Below are 19,248 nucleotides of genomic sequence, written 5' to 3'. Positions count from 1 at the left end.
TCTTCCTGATTTGCCACACTGTGATTAATTTTGTCACAGCTCATAGAGAAGTTGAATCATTTAGGCTGGTATTTAACATTTTAATGAATGCTTTGTACTCTCGGGAAGCTTCATGAAGATTTATTGTGTCATCGCCGTGTGAGACATCTATGTATAAACTACTAGCTGCTGCTTCAGTGGGAGTGCATACTGGGATCAACTTTTCCCAAGTCATTGTCATGGTGTAGTAACAGCATGCGAGCACTAGGGGGTGCTATGAGATAATATATAGAACAACAGACATTTTGACCTCATGGTGTAACTTTTTTTTTGTTGAAATGCATGTGTTGCTGTAATATTTGCACAAGCTCTTATCTGTATTTTTGCACAATTATACCTACTTTTATTTCCATTACATATATTTCTACAAACTCCTTCATATTGCAATTCTACTCATATTCAGAATCTCTTATGCACATTAAACTACAGCTCTGATGAAGGTGCAGGATGACATGAGGCTTGAAGTGATAAATGTATCCAACATTTCACAAGAAAAAATGCAAAAGTTATAGGAAAGTCAGAAGAAAATAATTTTGTGTTATTTTTCATTCCTTCCTTAATAGCCTTGTTAGCCCTGCGGGGTCCTGTCAACACTGATCATGAAATCTTATCAGGCAAAATTTAAAGGCAATCTTTATTAATATGTACAGGGGGATATCCATTGTGCTTTAGATGAAAATAAAAGAAGAGAGAAAGAGGAAGAGAAAATAGTAATAGCATTTCACAACAAGCAAACAGGAAGGCACACAAACTGTTCACTTACAACCTCAACCTGACCTCAAGCTGTCAGGGAACCAAGTATGAAGTGACCCTCTGCACAGCAGGAATACAAGATGACCTGAGAGGTCAGTAACAGTAACTGTTCCACACTGACAAACACATCATATTGATTTGTATATGGAGGCAGGGTGACACAGAGTAGGTTACAGCTGCACGTGCAGAAGAAGAGTGGAGTGTAGAATTGCCTTTCAACAACAGAGAGATTCTCTGTATGGAGAGAGAGCAGTGATGTTACTCCTGAATGACAGCGTGTAAACTTGAATTGATGTCCTGTTCCAACCCCTGTGCTTATCTTCAACTCCACATCACATGGAAAATAACTTGTTTAGCTTGTGCAAACCACTCTTGTGACAAAAAGTTAAAAAATTGAAGCAAGGGAAAGTTGTAGATTAATAAAAGCTGCACTGCTGCAAGAGAAGAGGAGTTATAATTAAATGGGTTTTTTTTTTTTTTTAATCTCTAGGTTTCCACACACCGACTCATGTCAGCCAGAGATTCAAGGAGTGCCAAAGCCCCCGAAGCAGCAGTGTGGCAGCCAGGTAGGTTCTGCTAGCCAGTATCAACATTTTACCAGCTCCTTAAGTCGACAGCCTGAACCTGAGTATCAACACTGTAAAAACAGATAACATGAAGATTATAGCCCAGTATCATCACCAGCCTGCTGCCATAAATCCTTAAATTCTAACCCTGATTGCAGTTGCTCCTCCAATTGCGATTCAGGCTTTTGCAAGAACTGGGACAGTAGCAGAGGCTTCATTTCCTGGATCAACAGCAGCTAATCGTAAAGAGGACAAAGGTCCAAACTATCATGGCCAGGACAGTATTGTGTTACCTTGGAATGATTGTGCTTAAAGAGCGAGGGAAAAGAAAGCTGCAGCAGCTAGCTCAGCCTGTATTCTCTCTCGCTCTGTGGTGACAACCTTTCAATTTGTGTCTCTATTTTTAGCCCCCTCCATTTTCATTCCTCCTCTGGCCTATTCACAGCTTTAGTGCCTGTGATTTCAAAGGCTATGTGAGGAATCTTTCTGTCGAGCATTAGTGGAATAGTTGAGTGGATGAGGGACAAAAGGGCACGTGGTAAAACCTTGCCATTGCCGTTTTTCTACTACCTGATATTTACCTTTGCTGTTAAAGGCGTGATCACTTGATTACCACCATTCAGTGACTGATTACATGTGCCAGGTTTTCTCTCAGCCACTAATGCTTTCAGTAATAATGAGTTTGTGTTGAAAAGATCTGCATCAACATTTGACTTTAAAAATTGACTTTAAATAGTTGGTGTGCCAAATTTTATCTATGCTATTCAGTTGTTTTCCATTACATTTCCCTCATGCAGTCAAAGGCATGTAAATAAATGTAAACACAGAAAGCAAATATACAAGTTTACATGGAATATAACAGCACATAACAGTCGTATGTTAACCTTCAAACACAGATGGAGATCTTGGGGTACAAATTTACATAAAACGGAAACAGAAAGAAAACATCACATTTTCAAAGAGCGAACCAACAACATACGGCGCTATTAGAACCAGTCTTATTAAAGACTTCCCCTGAAGAGCAACAAACATAGGCCCCGTTTCACAGAAGCGTCTTGAGGCTAATGTGACTGTAGCCCATAATCTTACACAGGGACTAAGATTAGTTTAGCCTTAAAGTGCTTTTGGGAAACGGAGGCCCAGAGTTTATTCTATATATGAGAGAAATATCTCAGGCGACATACTATAGCATCCAGTCTCAGCTTTAATAGGCAGGATACTTTTAGCCCATTTGACCCATCCCTATTTTAACGGTCTCTTGCATAAACAAGTCTTACTTGTTCAAACTCTGTTCCAGTTTGACAGCACCTGAGTCCAAAACACATCCTTTACCTCAGCAGACAGACGACAGAAGTGGCTCCAAGTGCAAAGGAAAGAGTTTTAGAATATACCAAGTATCCTCTGCGGTGTATGTGTCAGTAACTGCAACAGATTCGATACCAAATGTTAAATATGATGGCTGTCCAAAATGGTTACAGCTCCTACGCTGAGGAGCTCAGCTGATGACTAATTAACTGGAGTCCAGAGTGAACACAACAAAAAAATATGTCACTGCCTTAATTCTTTCATCACATTTACTAAAGAATGAACTTTTTTATTTGACATTTTCAACTTTTCAAAAGCTGAGAGAAAGACATCTTCACGGCAATAAATCTAATCATGATTATTTGTGTTGACTACATCCAGCTGTCCCGCCAAACCCCCGCCAGCCGTCAGCCATGTGATCAGCAGTAAGACCTCCATGCTGCGGAGACTGAGAGCTGCCTTTGACGAGAAGGCTGAGGAGACGGCTCAGAGCTATATCGACACCCTGGAGCTCAAAGCCAGGTCAGGCATCCATCCAGTCCGTTTTCCCAGACTGCCACTCACATATCCACGTGATGATTACCAGACTGTGTTTTTCAGAAGCATCATTTATATTAAATTCAATCTTTATTTCCTTTAAACTTTTAAGTACTACTATACGAACTGATATTTGTGCTGTATTTAAAGTGTTACTTAACATTTTGGGAGTTTATGATAGCTTGTAATGTTCTTGCAAATGATGCTCAATTTTGTTTCATCATCCATTCATTCAGTTTCACAGCTGATGGTGCTTAAATTCATCTGACTGCAAAGTCTATCACATCACGAGTTTAACCCACTCACTAACTGCTTTACCTTGACTCTGAGGGTGAACGTCCTAAACCTCCTCCTAACTGGTACTACTGGTTACGTAACACGCATGTTTGCTCTGTTATCAGTCTGTGTGTTTAATGTAATGCACATTTAAATACAAGTCAAACACAAGCAGCGTGTAGTAAAAACGTGCTGCATGTCAGCTCCTACATGTTGTTTTTTTTCATTCAGTTTTTCTTCTCCCGTTCAGGGAGCGGTTAGACAGCGGCCTCCGGAGGTATGGAGCTTTGTGTCACATGACCGAATCCCACCACGCTCCTCATCATGTGACCTGCAAGTCCCAAGAGACAGAGGCTCCAAACAGCAACAATAAAAACAATCACAGCAACAATATGTGGTATGCAGCCTGGTGAAGACATTAGCTTGTGTGGAATGTGCAGTGGAGGGGACGACAGGGTTTATTAGGGCGGGGGGGGGGGGGGCGAGGTCACATTTGTGTTTTCACACATCTGTGAATCTGTGTGCACACGTGTTATACATCTGTATCACTAATGCGTACCATATTCTCATGTGTGGAAGCGTGTTGTTGCCAGTGGATCTGACACCTGTGCTGGCTCGCTCTGTCATCTCTATCAGGCTGTCCACTCTGCTGAGCAGCCTGCCTGTGGAGGTGTGTAAGGAGCGAGCGGTGGGCCGGGTGCTGCAGAAGCTGAGGGGTTTTGCAGAGCAGCAGACGATCAGGGTTCGACCTCACGTCTTCCTGAGGGTGTTGGGGGGTCTTGAGCCGTGGGAGCTCTGTCTGCCCGAGCTGTGTGTGGCCATCCAGGTACACAAAGCTCGTGCTCACACCACATTTCACAAAGTTACAGGAAGCTGGCTTACACTTTTAAATGATCGTCGAGGAACTGCTGCAAAACCGACAACATCCCTCCCGCAGCTTAGACACAGAAAATGAAATGAAATAATAGAATAACATAGTATTTGAGATAGTATTTTTAAAAATTTGCCATTTAGTATTGAAATAGTAAAGTCACATCAATGCCAAAGCCCTTAGAAATATATAGATGTTATCAAAATAAAAGATACACATTTTTTGGAATCACAAAATCAACAGAACACCTTGCAACTTGTCATTTGGTAAAAATTAGTGATAACATTACGCTTTTGGGGAGCTTTTTAAACAGTTTACTCTGTTGCCAATAAATGCCAGGAACAGACAAGTCGACACTGCATGATATAAATGCAAACTAAGTTTACCACTTTATGACGGTTGGTTTCCAAAGATTGCGAGAGGCAACAGTACAAAATATGTGAAGCCCAATTCTTTATTATTGCAGTTGAGTTACAGATTAAAAATTTGGTAGAAATAAAAGAGATTAGATTGTGGGATTTTACTGAACTCCTCTATTCTTCCCTCAAAGTTAAGCCCGACAATAAACTCCTGGTCACTCGTACCAAACCATCAATTAGGGACGAGCCTCGCTCTAAAACCAGCAGACCCCAGACCCTCTGAACACGCCCCTACCGCTCAGAAATGAGGGGCAATACATTCCTGCCAGACTGGAAAGCAGATAAGCAGAGGTGTAATGACAGGGAGCCAACTGATAAATAACACTTGAGGACAGTGAGGATGGCTCGCTGATTTAAAGCGTCAGTGGGGAGCGATGGGCACCGGCAGTTTTCTCTCTGTGTTCTCTCTCTGAACCTCACTGCTGAATCAAACCGACCACAGATGACTTGTTTGGTTTCCATTTCTGGAGCAGTGTGTGTGTGTGTGTGTGTGTGTGTGTGTGTGTGTGGGGGGGGGGGGGGGGGGGGGGGGGGGGGGGGGTTTAGGATTGCTGGTGTATGAATGTGTTTACGGGAAAGTTGTGGCAGGGTGTGTGGGCTCCAAAGTATACTTTAGTTCAGTTGCCACTACTTATTTTTTTTCACAAAGCCAACATAGAGAAGCTCTTAATTTTCAGTTTTTAATTTACAGTCTTTGTCAAGTACCTCATGTTAAATCAGTTGTATATTTGTGTTTTATTTCTTGCTTTTAATCGTATAAAGTATAATTTCTGTCTGTCTCTGTCTCTGTTTAAATCACCCCTCCTCCCTCTGTATTCCTTCTGTCAGATTGCCATGCAGCATGTGGTCCAGATGCCCCGGGAGGAGTACGAGGTTTGGCTGCGTTCGAGAGTCACTCTGCCCCCGCAGTGCCACCGTGCCGCTCATACGCCAGGTGAACCGCACTCAGCAGGAAGACCTGAAAGGAAAGTCACAGACTGGGACAAATAGATAAAGCGAACACACGCACACGCACAAAGGTTTTAAATTAGTTTGAGGCTGAAATAGCCTTTAAAGTCACTGGGCAAAAAATCATGAGTATAAGTTGAATTTGCTTAGAAAAATCACATGAGAAGTAACAAAAAAAGCTCAACTGAATGTTAGAAGACTTATTATTATTATTATTATTATTATTATTATTATGATTATGTGATAGTTGCCTGAAGAAAAGGAATAATTACCTGAAAGGTTCAAGACTTTTTATCTGTGTAAGCCTGTGGTTCACACATGTGCAGGAAGGTATAAACATGGAGATACAGATAAACAACAAGGGGGAAATGGGAAGTAAGACTGGTGCATACCTTTCACTTCTTCCCTTTATCAAGAGAATCTACAGTTATTTGTTACAAAGAGCTACAAAAGGCCTTCCTGGTTTCTTCCCCTGCAGGTCTCCAGTGGAAGCTCACAGGTTACATGTTAGAACTTGGTAGTTCTTCAATCCTATGTGGTAAATTATTCTATGTTTGTCTTTGCTAATCATGCTGACTACTCGCTTCTTCTTTTATTTATTAAAAAAACAAAAACCACTGTAGATGTTCCTGTCACTGTAGACCCACCCCTTCCTCTTTGCAAGGAAAGACCTACTTGACTTAGTGTTCAGCTTTTTAGAACTGGTGAGGTTGAATCACTATGACACATAGTGTTACCTGTCTGTAGAGAGCTGCATTTCTTTGCATGAAAATATCAAAGGCCACTATTTAAAATAACATAAGATATTTTTTGCAAAAGGACAAACCTTAAACGCGACGATACAAACAGTAGGATGATGGATAAACAAGCCAATATACCCACACTCAGTTGTGTTGTTGAACCCAGCTAAACACTAATTTTGACCTTTAACCTTGCTCCGCCTGCTGATGGAGGGGGAAATAAAAGTGCCTGACCCCTGACTCTCCGCCTGCTGGATAACAATAATGAACTTCAGTTCACTTTTTATTGCCGCCGTCAGCATTTTGGTTGAATCGAAAGTGAATGTGTCTGAAATCATTTCTTGAGACTGTGAATGTATGAACCTAATGTGGTTGAGATGTATTTGTGTGGAGTGAAAAATGATGTTTGACAAAGTAATACACAACAAAAAAAACACACCATTTGTGTTGTTTTAACTTCTAGTAACGTCTAGTCCTCCTTATCCATTCATCATGATAAGATGTACTGTATGTTTTTTTCCATGTGAGATGGGGCAGGGCTAAACCGCTCTAGCCTGCGTGTGTGTGTGTGTGTGTGTGTGTGTGTGTGTGTGTGTGTGTGTGTGTGTGTGGCTATATGTTTAATGGTTGTGGAGAAGCACAGAGTGAAAGGGGAAAGGTTTCTTGCCGGGAAGAGGAGGGGTGGGATTGGGAAGGGGGAGGCAGCATTGAGCTAGCACACATTTCAGGAATGCCACATAGTCTGGGAGCCGAGCTCAACCCACCCCCACGCTCCCCCTCACTTAAGCTCCAGGCAGGGGGATGGTGGGGTGCAGGGCGGCAGAGGCAGACATGAGGGGGAACAATCATTCTTTCATTTGAACTTCTCACTCAGGTTTTAGAGCTCATGCCTCAGGGCGCAAAGTCTAGACCAAGTAAAGTGGAAGATAGCAAATAGCTAACAAATATAGCAACTTGCACGATTATGCACATAAGTAAGATCTAGAATAAGGTTTAAAGATGAAAATGAGTCTTTGTCGCAGTGAGCATGAACAAACTGGTGTAAATAGAAGTATTGATTAAAATGAAAAGACAGATGTTTAACGGGCGCAGAGGAGTTGTGTTTAAATGACAAAGTTATCAGCCAAAAGTTTAAGGTTTCTTATTACAGTTTTCACTTGCTGGGACCTTTTTAGCCTCAAAATGGAAAGTTACAAACTAATCTAATATAGCTGATCGTGTGAACATCAAAGCAGCACCCCTCCAATTTTCCATAAGATCATGGTTAAAGCAGTGAAAATGTGGGCACCCCCCCCCCCCAAATTAAACATTTCTGATGTCCAATGTGGTCATTGTCTTACAAACTAGTTCTGACAGAGTATAATCCAGTTCATAGTCCTACACAAACTGTAAAAACAGTGGTGCATTTTCCTCTGTGGGTCTGGGGTGTGAGGAACATAACCCCGATGACATCACTGTGATACCAAATTTATTTTAAACTGTGGCTGTTGAGTCTGAAAGACAGGGTAGGTGTAATGAAAGATCATTTCAAGTTGGATACACAGAGATCTAACCCTATGATCCCTTTGTTTTCTGCTTGTGCGTCTTTGTCATCATGTGTGCTGATTTCATGTGGTGAAACCGCTGTGAATGATGAAAGATGTGAGCAACAACTGGGCGGACACTGAGGCAACTGTGTAGGACCGTTTTTTTAAAAAAACAAAAAAACAGCTGCTATTGCAAGGCCGGTCTGCTGGTGGCACAGCAGAGCGTGGTAGTGACCGTCCCGGATATACTGTGTATCTGGAGTGTGGTTTCACTGTTGAGTCAAGAACCTGCAAACTATTCGGTGATTGTGGATTTGGATTTAGTGTCTTTAAAAGTAAACACGATTTAAAAGTAGAGAGAGAAGAGAGAGAAAAACTGTCAGACTCCAAGGGTTCTTGAATCTACTTTTACTGATCTATAAGAAGATAATGAAGAGCACAAGCAGCAGAAAACACAGAACATTAAAGAGGAGCTAAATGTTGAAGGAGCAGAAATGAAAAGAACAAGATAAAAACAGACTGAGATTAAGAATTAACAATTATATTTTAAGAGAATTTATGGCATCTACTTATCATAATGATGAGTGAAAGTTTAACAGTGGAACAAGCTGAAGCTGTGATCAACACCATCACAGTCGGTAGTAAGAACGATGAAATCATTTCTATTTAAAATGTACCAGAAAATGAGTTTAATAAAAAAAAAAAAAAAAAAAAAAAGGATTCAGATGAGGGTGAAGTCGTGCCGGTGCCTTGATCTTACAACCTCGTGTTCTCTCGGCCACATCGTATCAGAAGCACTACAACTGAGCCGCCTACAGGAAAATTCAATATTTACTCTCCAGTTCACCAGCAGCAGCTTCAACATTGCTCGTGTAGAGAGGAAGTGTTTGCTTAATGCTGAAAAGTTGTGCAACCAGAAGCGGAGTCTTGAAATTATTACATAAACAAGCTGAGTTGTAGTGGAATCAAACTTCAAACTGGGACATTAGGGGTTGTGAAATACAGGGCGATTTTGCAATACTGCTCCTGCAGCTTCATGGTGGAAAATATGACATTAAACTTGTATTTTAGTTGTGAGGTGATAGTGATCTGCCTGAAATATCAAATGTAAAAACCATAATAGCTACATGACATGTTTTTATCAGTTCCTTTGTGTCTTCCTGCTCCGGCATGTTCCCTCATTTAGCCCTTTGTCCTGCTGATAAATTCCCCGCAGCTGGCTCTTTGCACATGTAGACACTCTCTTATCACTGCTCAAACAGCTAAAGGGCACCTACACCGTTCTCAAAGTCACGCTCACACTTAAAATTTCCAGTCGATTACTTTTTTTTTTTTTTTCTCCACAGGTCTGCTGGGGCAAAAACTAACGTTTATGTCACGGTGACAAATGTCACTTAATCCCAAGTTCAAAGTGACTTATCACACGGCCGCACAGGCTGGACTAAAGGCTGTCCTCACCGCCGACCAAAATAGCTGCATAGCGTTAGCTTAAAGCACACTCACAACACTTTTACAGCTGAGGCCACGGAGGGAAAAACCACCTGTTGTGGGTCCAGTGGTGAACGTGTGCTGCTCTCACTCTTTACATCGGACCGTGACTGCACAGATGGCCTTAGTTTTTTATCATATTAGCTTCCTTTGAATATGAAGTGAATGTAGCAGTTTCCTGTATTATTTTGCATCAACTCCCTGTCAGTGGCAGAGATATAAATTGAAAAGAAACATATCTTATCTCACAGCTTTTTACCGGAGGTGCCTCCTTATTTGTTGCCCTAGATTTGTTGCAACACTGTTAATCCATGACTCTTCCACCTGGTCACCGCAGGAGTGTTTGATATTACAACAGACACGGTACAAGCTGTGACAGCTAAGGGATGTTTGTTGTGTCAGAAAGCCCTAGGTGGTCCTGATGAAAACACACGAAAGATGAAATTCCACAGAGGAATTACTGTACTTAACTTGCGTATGTGTGTGTGCATGCCTGTCTGTCCGTGCTCTGTGATCATGTTCGAGCAGACTGTGTTAACTGCTGGCAGACGCAGGCTGACGCACGAGCCTTTAACCTCAAGGGCCTGGTTGGGACAAGCGGCGAAAGGCCAACAGTTCTGGTTTGCAGTGAGGAGAGAGAGAGATAGAGGAAGTTAGGATCTCAGAATTCGACTTAGATTGCAGATTGAGTAAAATGCAAAGCTCTGTCAAGGTTGTGAGCTGAAGTCCTTTGGATGACATCTAAAAGATATTCATGATGTGCAGTTTTAAATCCCCCCTTGATCCGCTCTGAATCTTTGTTACGTGGGTTTGCTGCCTTTTGAGTGAGCTTCAAAGGGAGAATCTGCCACGCTGTGTAGGAGGAATCCAAGTGATTAATGTTTTCTTCCAGCAGACAGGCTGCCTCTTGCAGACCTGCCACATGTACAGGAAGTGAAACCATGGCAATGGAGCGTTGTGTAATGTGTGACGCCAGTTCTCCCCGCAGCTTGCATTAGCTTATGCCTATTAAATATCACTCCGGGAAGCCTCGTCCAGCCTGCTGTCACTCACTATGTACAACGTCTCATCGTCTCATGTCTTCCTCATCGCTGATCTCGGCTTTTGTTCAGAGGAACATGTTGTTGTTGTTGTTGTTGTTGTTAATTTCTAAAAGACGGTTATGGGGTGGAGAGCTTATCTCTTAATTAACTACATGTGTCTTAGTCATCTCTTAGTTTTTTGCTTTGTGTTGCCATTCATTCATTTGCATACTTTGGAGAGATGTCACAGTTTCTAGGTGTAAAAAAAACAAACAAAAGTCTTGATTGGAAAATAAGTTTTGCCACTTTCAATCTTGGAGAAATATATTTAAAGTTTCCCCCACTCAAAAATATATTTTGCTTATTGTTACTTGACACTTGACGGCTGTTTTCACTTTCATCTGCTAAAGGGGGAAAGTTCCTTTTCCTTTTAAGATGCGACCATACAACCATGATTTTGTGACACCACAACTGGTGTGGTCTAATGTGTAGTTAATAAATGTGACGTGGAAACTTGAAGCCCCCCAGCGCACGCTAACAGTGGACTTTACAGTGAAGTAGGAGACATGTTTTATCATGTCTTAACTGGAGGTTCTACAGCGTTACCTTGGAAGTGCATGTTTTTGACCTTCAGGAACGTCTGACGCCCGTAAGTAGCCCGACTGTTCCCTCAGTGTGCTTTGGCTCAGTGCCGTGGAGCAGACACGCATTAACACACTCCACTGACTGTCCTTTGTTGCCAGTGGTTACTGAAGATAATGATCTCTCTCACAGCTCGAGAGTAAGCCACCTTGACTGTGAAGTGTGCATCTGTGTTCGAGCACACGCTGGTATGTGTGTGTCACTGATCACATACATCGACAGATTCTTGTTGTGTGCACATGCATTTAAGTGTGTTAAATGTGTGACTTGATCCTCGCAAAATAACAGGAGGTTTGGGGTTGTCGTGTTAGTATTGTCTTTCTCTCTCTTGTTCTCTCCTGGAAGTGAAAAGAACAGTTCAAACAGGATGATGCAGTTGAAAGACTGTTGATTGATCGCTATTTTAATCTATAATGATTAATGGTTTGTTATAATGATCACTTGGAATGTAGGACCTGACTGAAATCTGGAAAAACAAGCCAGACCTGAAGCAGCAGAGAGAGCAGAAACACACCTTTCTGAAGTGGGAAGACGTGATTAACAAGCCTTTTTCTCCAAATATGAAACGGTGATTGAGAGCAGCAGTTTGTCTTTTAAACATGCTGGTGAATCGTGTTCCTCCATGTACGCAAACAGGGATGGACAGATGTTGTTTGCTGGAAATTACAGAGATGATGACTCACTTTTCCGCTGCTGAATCATTCATTAAGTGGCCTAAATACCAAGGCCATAACCCCCCCCCCATCCCCAGCTTGTGATCAGTCACTAATTTGACTTTTGATAAAGAAGGCTGAAGTGGTGGGGTGGGGGGGACTCAGCGATTTTCATCCCTCACTTGTGTCAGGTGACTGAACTCTGTCAGCCCTCGAGGCTCCGCAACTGCAGAGAGTGACCCCAGCTCACCCCCGCCCTGTAACACCATTACCACTACCCCTCACATGAGAAAACTGTCACATGAGCCACGTTCTGCGCCTCTAGGTGCCTTGACCTCTTGTTTGCTTTTCACCTGACTAACAGCTAGTACATTTCTTTTTTTCCTGCTCACTTTTGTCTCAGAGTCTCAGTGGTAAAGTGAAGTTATACTAGTTCAACAGTTAAAAGGGGTCTCTGTTATTGTGTCGGAGCAGATTTACCCTTTTTCCCTTCGTTTAAATGTTGCCCTACATTTTGAGTGCACCGCTTAGTCTGAAGAGCTCGAAAGGTCCAACTGTAAAACCTGGATTTACATTGAAGCGGCAGCTGCCAGTGCAGGTCTAGCAATCCTCTTTATAATACTGCTGAGTGCAGTAACTCGAGACCTCCAGTAAGGTTTATCCAAATCCATGCATAGGTGACGACAGTGTCATATTAGCAAGACAAATCTGGCTCTAATTTAAGCACGAACTTTGACATCCACAACCAGGCTAGTTTCATACTAGTTCAGAGTAACACACTGATCCGGAGCCTGTCTTTATCAGGTCTCGATAACGTCAAGGCAACAATAATGAAGAGAAAATTCAATCTTTAGGTCTCAAAACATCTCACATTTCAGTTTGGCATGCAATGAATCTTGGGATACATTGGGCCATGATGGATCCACCTGTTGGAGCCTTCATTGGCCAAGAAAAGAAGGGATGGGACAGCCTAGTCGCACCGCTGTGACGCAGTCTGTCTTCAAATGCTGCCTCCTAAGGATGCGGCCACTGAATTGAAACACAGCTTATATCCAGAAGTTCACAGTACATCCATGCACCAAGTTGATTGAAATGGATTTTGAGTAGCTGTTTATTCTTAAGTCTACAGAACGGACTGCACATCCCAAGCATGTAAATAAACACGTTACAGATATTTTTGTCCCTTACACCATACCGTACAGACGTTGCGAAACACAGTCACATAGATTTGATATGCGGTTGTAAGTGGTGACAGGAGCTCTCTCACAAGATGTTTATAGATATGAGATTAGATCATTTATGGCAGGTCCAGGGTCAGTTATCTGTCATACTTTACTGACTTCACATACAATTAATCAGGCTGCTTCCAAATCAGTTTAGCACCATCTAACTGTGACAAAAGAAAAACCTAATAAGTATGACATGTTGAAATGATCAGACATTTAGGGTTAGTTTTATAGTTATCGATCAAACATCGTACAGAGGGCTTAATTAATGCAATGCACAAATCGTACGTATCGTACACGTGGCGGCTCTGATGTTGGTCCAACAGGGGGACGGACAGACTTGGGATTTGCAGTGACTCGTTGTGTGATTGTTGAGGTGCGGCAGGTAATTGTTCCGTGTTAAAGCCCACCGTGCCTGAGCACTACAGGCGACATAGTCCTATTGTAAGACATGGAGTTCAAAAGATCAACACATCAGTAAGGGTCATTTCTGTTGGTTAAACAAGCCGAATGTGGCCAATGGCAAGACGCACGTCGCATTACTTGATGCGTGATTTCCATAGATGACGTCTAGTCGGTGCATGGCTTAACAGTATGTGACTTTTCTACTTAAATAGCTCCATGAATGAATATATGTATTAAAAGGTACAGCCTGTGATTCTGTTACAGCGCCCAACAGCAACTTCACATCCTCAAGTGTTCTTCAGTTTACTGTTAATGATTTGAATATCAGTTCTGAACTGTGTTGAGTTTCAGAACTGCTGAGAGGAAATGTGTTTGGGTGCTTTAAGGAGGGGGTACATCTTTAAAATCTCCAGTAATGTTAAGAGAAAAAAAACAAGCTCCGTCTCAACATTGGATGAGAATTTTGGCAGGAAATTTGGATTATTAGTAATCACTTTGAGTGGAACTTTGTGGAATCGAACCAATGGGTGACGAAAACAAAAACTATGACTGGCACATACATCCACCGAGTAGAAACAAAAGCGAATCATTTGTCTCTGAATAAACCAGAATCTACAGCCTGATATCGAAAGACCTGCGGCAGATATTTTTCACTTTCAGCTGAACAGCTGTAAGGCTGTTTTCGTCTTTGCTGTGGTTTGCAGCTACAAGACAGGAAACGGTAAACTTCTTACCACAGTTTTTTCACAGTAGCTTGGGCGAACCTACGTCAAAGACTGGTGTGGTTTCCAACAACCCACCACAAGAACCCAAAGTGGAGCTCAAATTACAATTATGTAGCTGAGTTGACATTTTTCATCGTTCCTCTTCAGTTCTAGGTAATTTGCTGTCATGTACGCCTACTCCAAAACTAAAGTAGCTGCAGTGAATCGTAGTGGAGGACATTACTAATACAAAGCTTTGCAATCAGTATCCTGGAGCTAAAGTTAACAGAGACAGACAGACCAGCCCTGCAGAGTTAAGACCAATTAAATCAGCGTTGCATCTGAAAACCTGATCTAATCAGCTCATACAACGACAAGGACTCCATGGGCTTTTGTTCAATGGGTGGGTCATACCAATCACAGCCATGGGAAGTTAAAAGGGGCAACTATCTTCCCTAACAGGCACAATGACACCTCATTGTGATTAGAGTAAAGGCCTTGGGGGGAAAGGTGTATCCACACCTCTTCTGCCTATTCTCTTCACACCAAACCAAAACACAAAGATACTTATACTGACCTACTTCTATAGGGACGTAAAGAATATAACAGTCTCGGGTTAGACTCCCAGGAAACTCCTGGTTACATTGCAAGTGTTATGTAATACAAGCAGGCTTCCTTCTCAGAATAGCAAAGTTGTGCTGGGACAAGAGAGAAAGGGAATATAAACACTGTGTCTGCACATGTGTGGAGAGGAGAGTTGGCCAGGAGATTCAAGAGTATAATAGTTAAACTTTTTTTTACTTATCTCATAGTTTAAGATAACATGTAATAACTTTCGTTAAACTATCTTGATAAACCTGTTTTGAGAAAATAGTCTAACCTTTGCCCCTTCGTACTGTCTTAAGAGCACTGTAAACATTCTCCAGTCTAATTAACCGTCATTTGCATAATTGAAGCTGCTGATATCTCTATCATGTCAGGGAGGAAATCAAATGACATCAGTGATGAGATTTAAATTGCAAGCTGATTTAAAAGATGGTAAATACCCCAACAAATCTTAGAAGGCGTTCACCAAACAGTGTTATTCAATTCTTTGTTGTTTTTTTAAATGAAACTGAGTAGGCAAAACAAAGTCTCACTGGTCAGAACATGTTTCCATTAGGGCTGCAACTAATTAATCTGTCAATTACCTTTAGAAATATCTAAAACTTTTTTGGCTTGCGACCCTTTTAAATGATGTAATTTTTGACAAGCAACCTCTCGTCACCTTTGAGTGGAGTTGTTGGCCGTTGAACATTCAAGAGATTTTTCCTTCTCTAAAGGAATTCCTGAAGTGGTGAATGTAGCCTGTAGCACATGGGAACTGCAACTATTAAAAGGAATGTCAGGCAAGATAAATATATATTTTTTCTGATGTCTCAGATTTGTTCGGGGATCTCGTGGAAAGTGCTGACGGTCTAGTTGGGACTTGGTTTAGTCTGTGTGTCTGAAAATAGTGGAAAACACTCATGACAGTTTTCCTAGGGGTGAACAATCCAAAATCCAAAAGATGTTCAATTTACCAAGATAAAGCAGAAAATCCCTGCATTTGAAAAGCTGGAACTAGCACCTCAACAATCTCGTCAGTTTTCTGTCATGTAGTCGATTATCAGCTGGATATTTCAGCAGCAGTTTCCACTCCACAGTTATTACCTTTTTAAATGGATGCAAACATGTACTGTCTTAATGTTAAATGTTTCCATATTCTGAAACATCCAGTTTTTATTATCCTGCTTTCATATGCATATTGAGTGAAGATGACCCAATTTGACACTGCATCTAAACAGTATAGCAAGGAAAAAAATTAAAAAAATACATGAGCATTGTCAAGTGTTAATTTCTCTCTATAAAGCATCAGTAACTGAAACAAGGAGACAAAATGCAATGCAAAAAATTTTTTAATGCAGTAATTAGACTACAAGGAGAGCGCAAACAGATTTGAAGATAGCGTTTTTTACATGCGAACATACAATGACTCCGAAGCTACACAAATAAATAAAATTGTTATATTTAAATGCTCGGTCCCCCTTCCCCTTATAAATTTACAGAAATACTGGATTCCACCCACGTTTCATCTTGAACAGTGAGTGAAAGATTTTTATCTCAATCTTAAATCCTCTGCTTTAATTAAGTGAAGCTAAAGTAAGCCGTCATGAACTCCATCTCCCACAAAGCAATGCAGTATTGCCAGCGGTACAGACCTGCTGTAATAAAAAGGAGATTATGTGCTTAACTTTAGCCTATACATGAGTGGGCTCAGTGGTGTTCTATAGTACTATAAAGCATTGTGTGCTTAACTGTAGTTATTGAACACTACATATTAACTAGATATATTATAACTTATTGGGCTGAGGGGTTGGATTCAGACACTTATAAGCTGGGGGAAGAGTTCATTAGCGAACATGTCGTCCCAAGACGTCTCAGAGCACAAGGGAGAGGACATGTCACTGAAAGGGGAAGGGGACCCTTCGTATCCGGAGTCACTGTAGGTGTCCGCAAGGCAGGCTTCCTTATCCAGGCCGCTGAGGGCAGGGGAGGAGGCTGCAGAGAAAAAGTCATCCACCTGACTGTGACTGTCACAGCTGGGGATGACCACTTCCTCTGGCTCATCTTTGATGCAGACAGTCTCCTCCTCGACCACCACCTCAGTAACGGGGAAGGCAGCCTCGTCGATCTTCTCCTCTGTGTCGCTCTCCGAGTCGTTGCACTGCCCGTCGCTCACCTCCTCTACGGGCTTGGTGTAGATGTGGTCAAAGTGAATCAGTTCATTAAGGGCCTCCAGCTTAACTGATGGGGCCCCCAGAGGCGCAGGTGTGGTGGCAGGTACTGGGTCCCCCCCTCCGACCAGCAGCACCTGCGGCTCCTGGCACTCCTGTTCACAAGACTTGAGGAACAGCTCTGGGTCAAGGATGTCCAGAATGCCCAGTAGCAAATCAGACTAGAGAAGGGGGAGAACAGGAGATTAGCCTAGTAACCCATGACCTGACTCTGGTGTTATTATGGAGCTTTCTTTGCAACAAGATTTAAATCTCAAAAGCACAAATCTTTGTCAGACTCACCTCATTGTCTGTAGTGTCAGGACCATCTGTATCCATTGGGAAGTCTTCAGATTTAGTGACTGCTGGGCCTGCACCTGCTGCGGAGGCACACGTAGCCTGAGTGCTGCGGACTCAGAAGACCCGATCCCCAAACCTGCGTCGTTCCCGGTGGACAACAGAACCTGAACCTGTGAGAAAAAGAATAGAAAGATGGTGAATTAAAGATACTCAAAAAGACCCAAAACAACCCAATAATCACTGCAAACCAACCCACGCCACTTCCTCCATTGACTCTGTCTTACCTTTTCTTTTGAGTCAAGGGTGTCCAACCCAAGTCTCTGTCTCAGTTCCTCGTTTTCTGTCAGTAAGCCGTTCGTCTTATCCCGAAGCAGCCTGTTTTCAATGTGAAGTTTCTGATTCTGCAGGAGGGAAAAAAACAAACAAACAGACTTTTAGACTTGAAACTCGAAACTCGAAAGCTGTTCATCGGGAAGTGATGCATGAAGTGTGCTGGGTGAAACAAACTAAAAACTAGAAAAGAAACTGCACCAAGCAAGGAATACTAAAAACATTAATTGTTCTATATATTCAAAAGGCATGATTATATGTTTTTCAATTGTACAACGTCAGACAGACTGGTGATGTGTGTGGCATGAGGGAAGTGAGTGGAGGTAAGGTGGGGGTGAATCATAGTTCCCCTCTTATATAAGGGGGAGGGGGGGGGGGTCTGCATTCCCAAACTACACTCTAATGTGTTTATGACAATAACAAATTTACCTCCAGCTCCAACTCTAGGACTTGCTGTTCCAACTCCCCCATTTTGGCCTTTTTCCTGTCTCTGGCTGTCTGAGCTGCGACTCTGTTCTTGAGTTTCCTGGGAAAAAAAAAAAAAATAGAAGGGTTAAAAAAAAACAAACAAAAAAAACCAAAAAAAAAACAGGAATTTAACACACAGTCTTTCCATGATGCTGACTAAGCCCCCTGACATGACTTGGGTTCACAGTACTGCGCAATCACCGGCCATGTTCCTGCCACGCAGGCATACCAGGATATCAGTGTCCTGCTCTGTAACAGCAGAGCCGGGCGGGTCCGGCCCCTGCCAAACACTCAGATAGCGTTTTGACAAGCTAGTTTAAAGTCCAAAGATGACAGAATAACTACGTTTTAGTGATTTAACTGCCTGATAGGCTGATTTCACAGATCTTGGATAACCTACTTACAATATTAAATGATGCACCATTGAACCAGTTCTTCTGTGTATTGATTTAAACGTTAGATTGGATTAGTTTTGTCCTGCTAAGAGATCAATATCTTTGGGCGTGTCCCTGTAGTAGTAAGAAGAACAATGGCCGGGGTTACTGCTGTAAAAATAGGCTAGTTACATCCAGATATAATGGTAAAGATATTTGTTTTTTGTTTTTTTTGTAAAACTAACCTGCGAAGTGCTTTCTCTTCTGGACTCAAGTGTGTGAGCCTCTGTCTTTTTCGTACCGGCGGCCCCGCAGACGTGTTGGAGTCTGAATCCGACGACACCTGGTTGGCCGTTGACGGTAAAACGACAGATATGGGCCGGCTGAAGCCTGCCTGTGAGCCGCTAGAGGAGCCGGTCTGTTTCCCGGATATCAGGAGCACTTTGTGGGCTCCTCCGGTCCCTGTTGCTACCACCTCCATGTTGGAATATCCTTCTAGCGCTGTCTGAAATCAGAAATAACCGGGTATCCTTGTTAAAATCAGTAGAAACCCTGAGGTTTCCCCGGTCGTCCGATCACCGGCAAGTCTCAACTGTTGAACAAGATGGGTTGCGTCTGCGATCTTTTTCTACTATCGTGGTGATACCTGATAGGCTCCCGGCGGCTCTGACGCAATGGATTTGCAGCCTGTGATTGGTCGCCCTGCTGATGTAATTTGCATTTGAAGTTTCACAGTTTGTAAAGTTAAAGTACCTTAAGTTTTTTTTTGTAAATGGTATTTCCCATCAAAACTTTAGCGTAAATTCCTGTTTAAGGTAAACAATGTATCCTTGTAGCCATCTCCTCTTCTCTTCTCTTCTC

The 19,248-nt window shown here is 42.2% G+C and overlaps 2 protein-coding genes across 3 annotated transcripts in view; one reads left to right on the top strand and one right to left on the bottom strand.

The window, feature by feature from the left end:
- The window catches only part of LOC130168993 (coiled-coil domain-containing protein 60-like), a 35,726-nt gene extending 29,032 nt beyond the window's left edge, over positions 1-6,694 (top strand). Inside the window, exons 3-7 of one of the 2 annotated variants that reach the window (XM_056375377.1) lie at positions 1,283-1,358; positions 3,045-3,185; positions 3,727-3,873; positions 4,113-4,302; positions 5,595-6,694. In XM_056375377.1, the coding sequence (XP_056231352.1) occupies positions 1,283-1,358; positions 3,045-3,185; positions 3,727-3,873; positions 4,113-4,302; positions 5,595-5,756 (716 nt within the window). In that variant the 3' untranslated portion in view covers positions 5,757-6,694. Of the gene's footprint in view, positions 1-1,282; positions 1,359-3,044; positions 3,186-3,726; positions 3,874-4,112; positions 4,303-5,594 lie in introns of those variants that run through there. The other variant, XR_008827767.1, reaches the window with a different exon arrangement.
- Positions 6,695-16,039: 9,345 nt separating this feature from the next.
- Positions 16,040-18,993, bottom strand: xbp1 (X-box binding protein 1). The gene is given in 6 exon segments (XM_056376942.1): positions 16,040-17,097; positions 17,219-17,326; positions 17,329-17,385; positions 17,500-17,616; positions 17,975-18,071; positions 18,633-18,993. Coding segments are annotated over 6 exon segments (1,191 nt in total). The 5' UTR covers positions 18,869-18,993; the 3' UTR covers positions 16,040-16,521.
- Positions 18,994-19,248: the final 255 nt, after the last annotated feature.

This window comes from Seriola aureovittata, chromosome 5 (genome assembly GCF_021018895.1).
Source record: "Seriola aureovittata isolate HTS-2021-v1 ecotype China chromosome 5, ASM2101889v1, whole genome shotgun sequence".
In the NCBI taxonomy this organism is placed as follows: domain Eukaryota; kingdom Metazoa; phylum Chordata; class Actinopteri; order Carangiformes; family Carangidae; genus Seriola; species Seriola aureovittata.
Note: the sequence above shows the minus strand (reverse complement) of the source record. Positions and strands in the feature narration are given on the sequence as shown.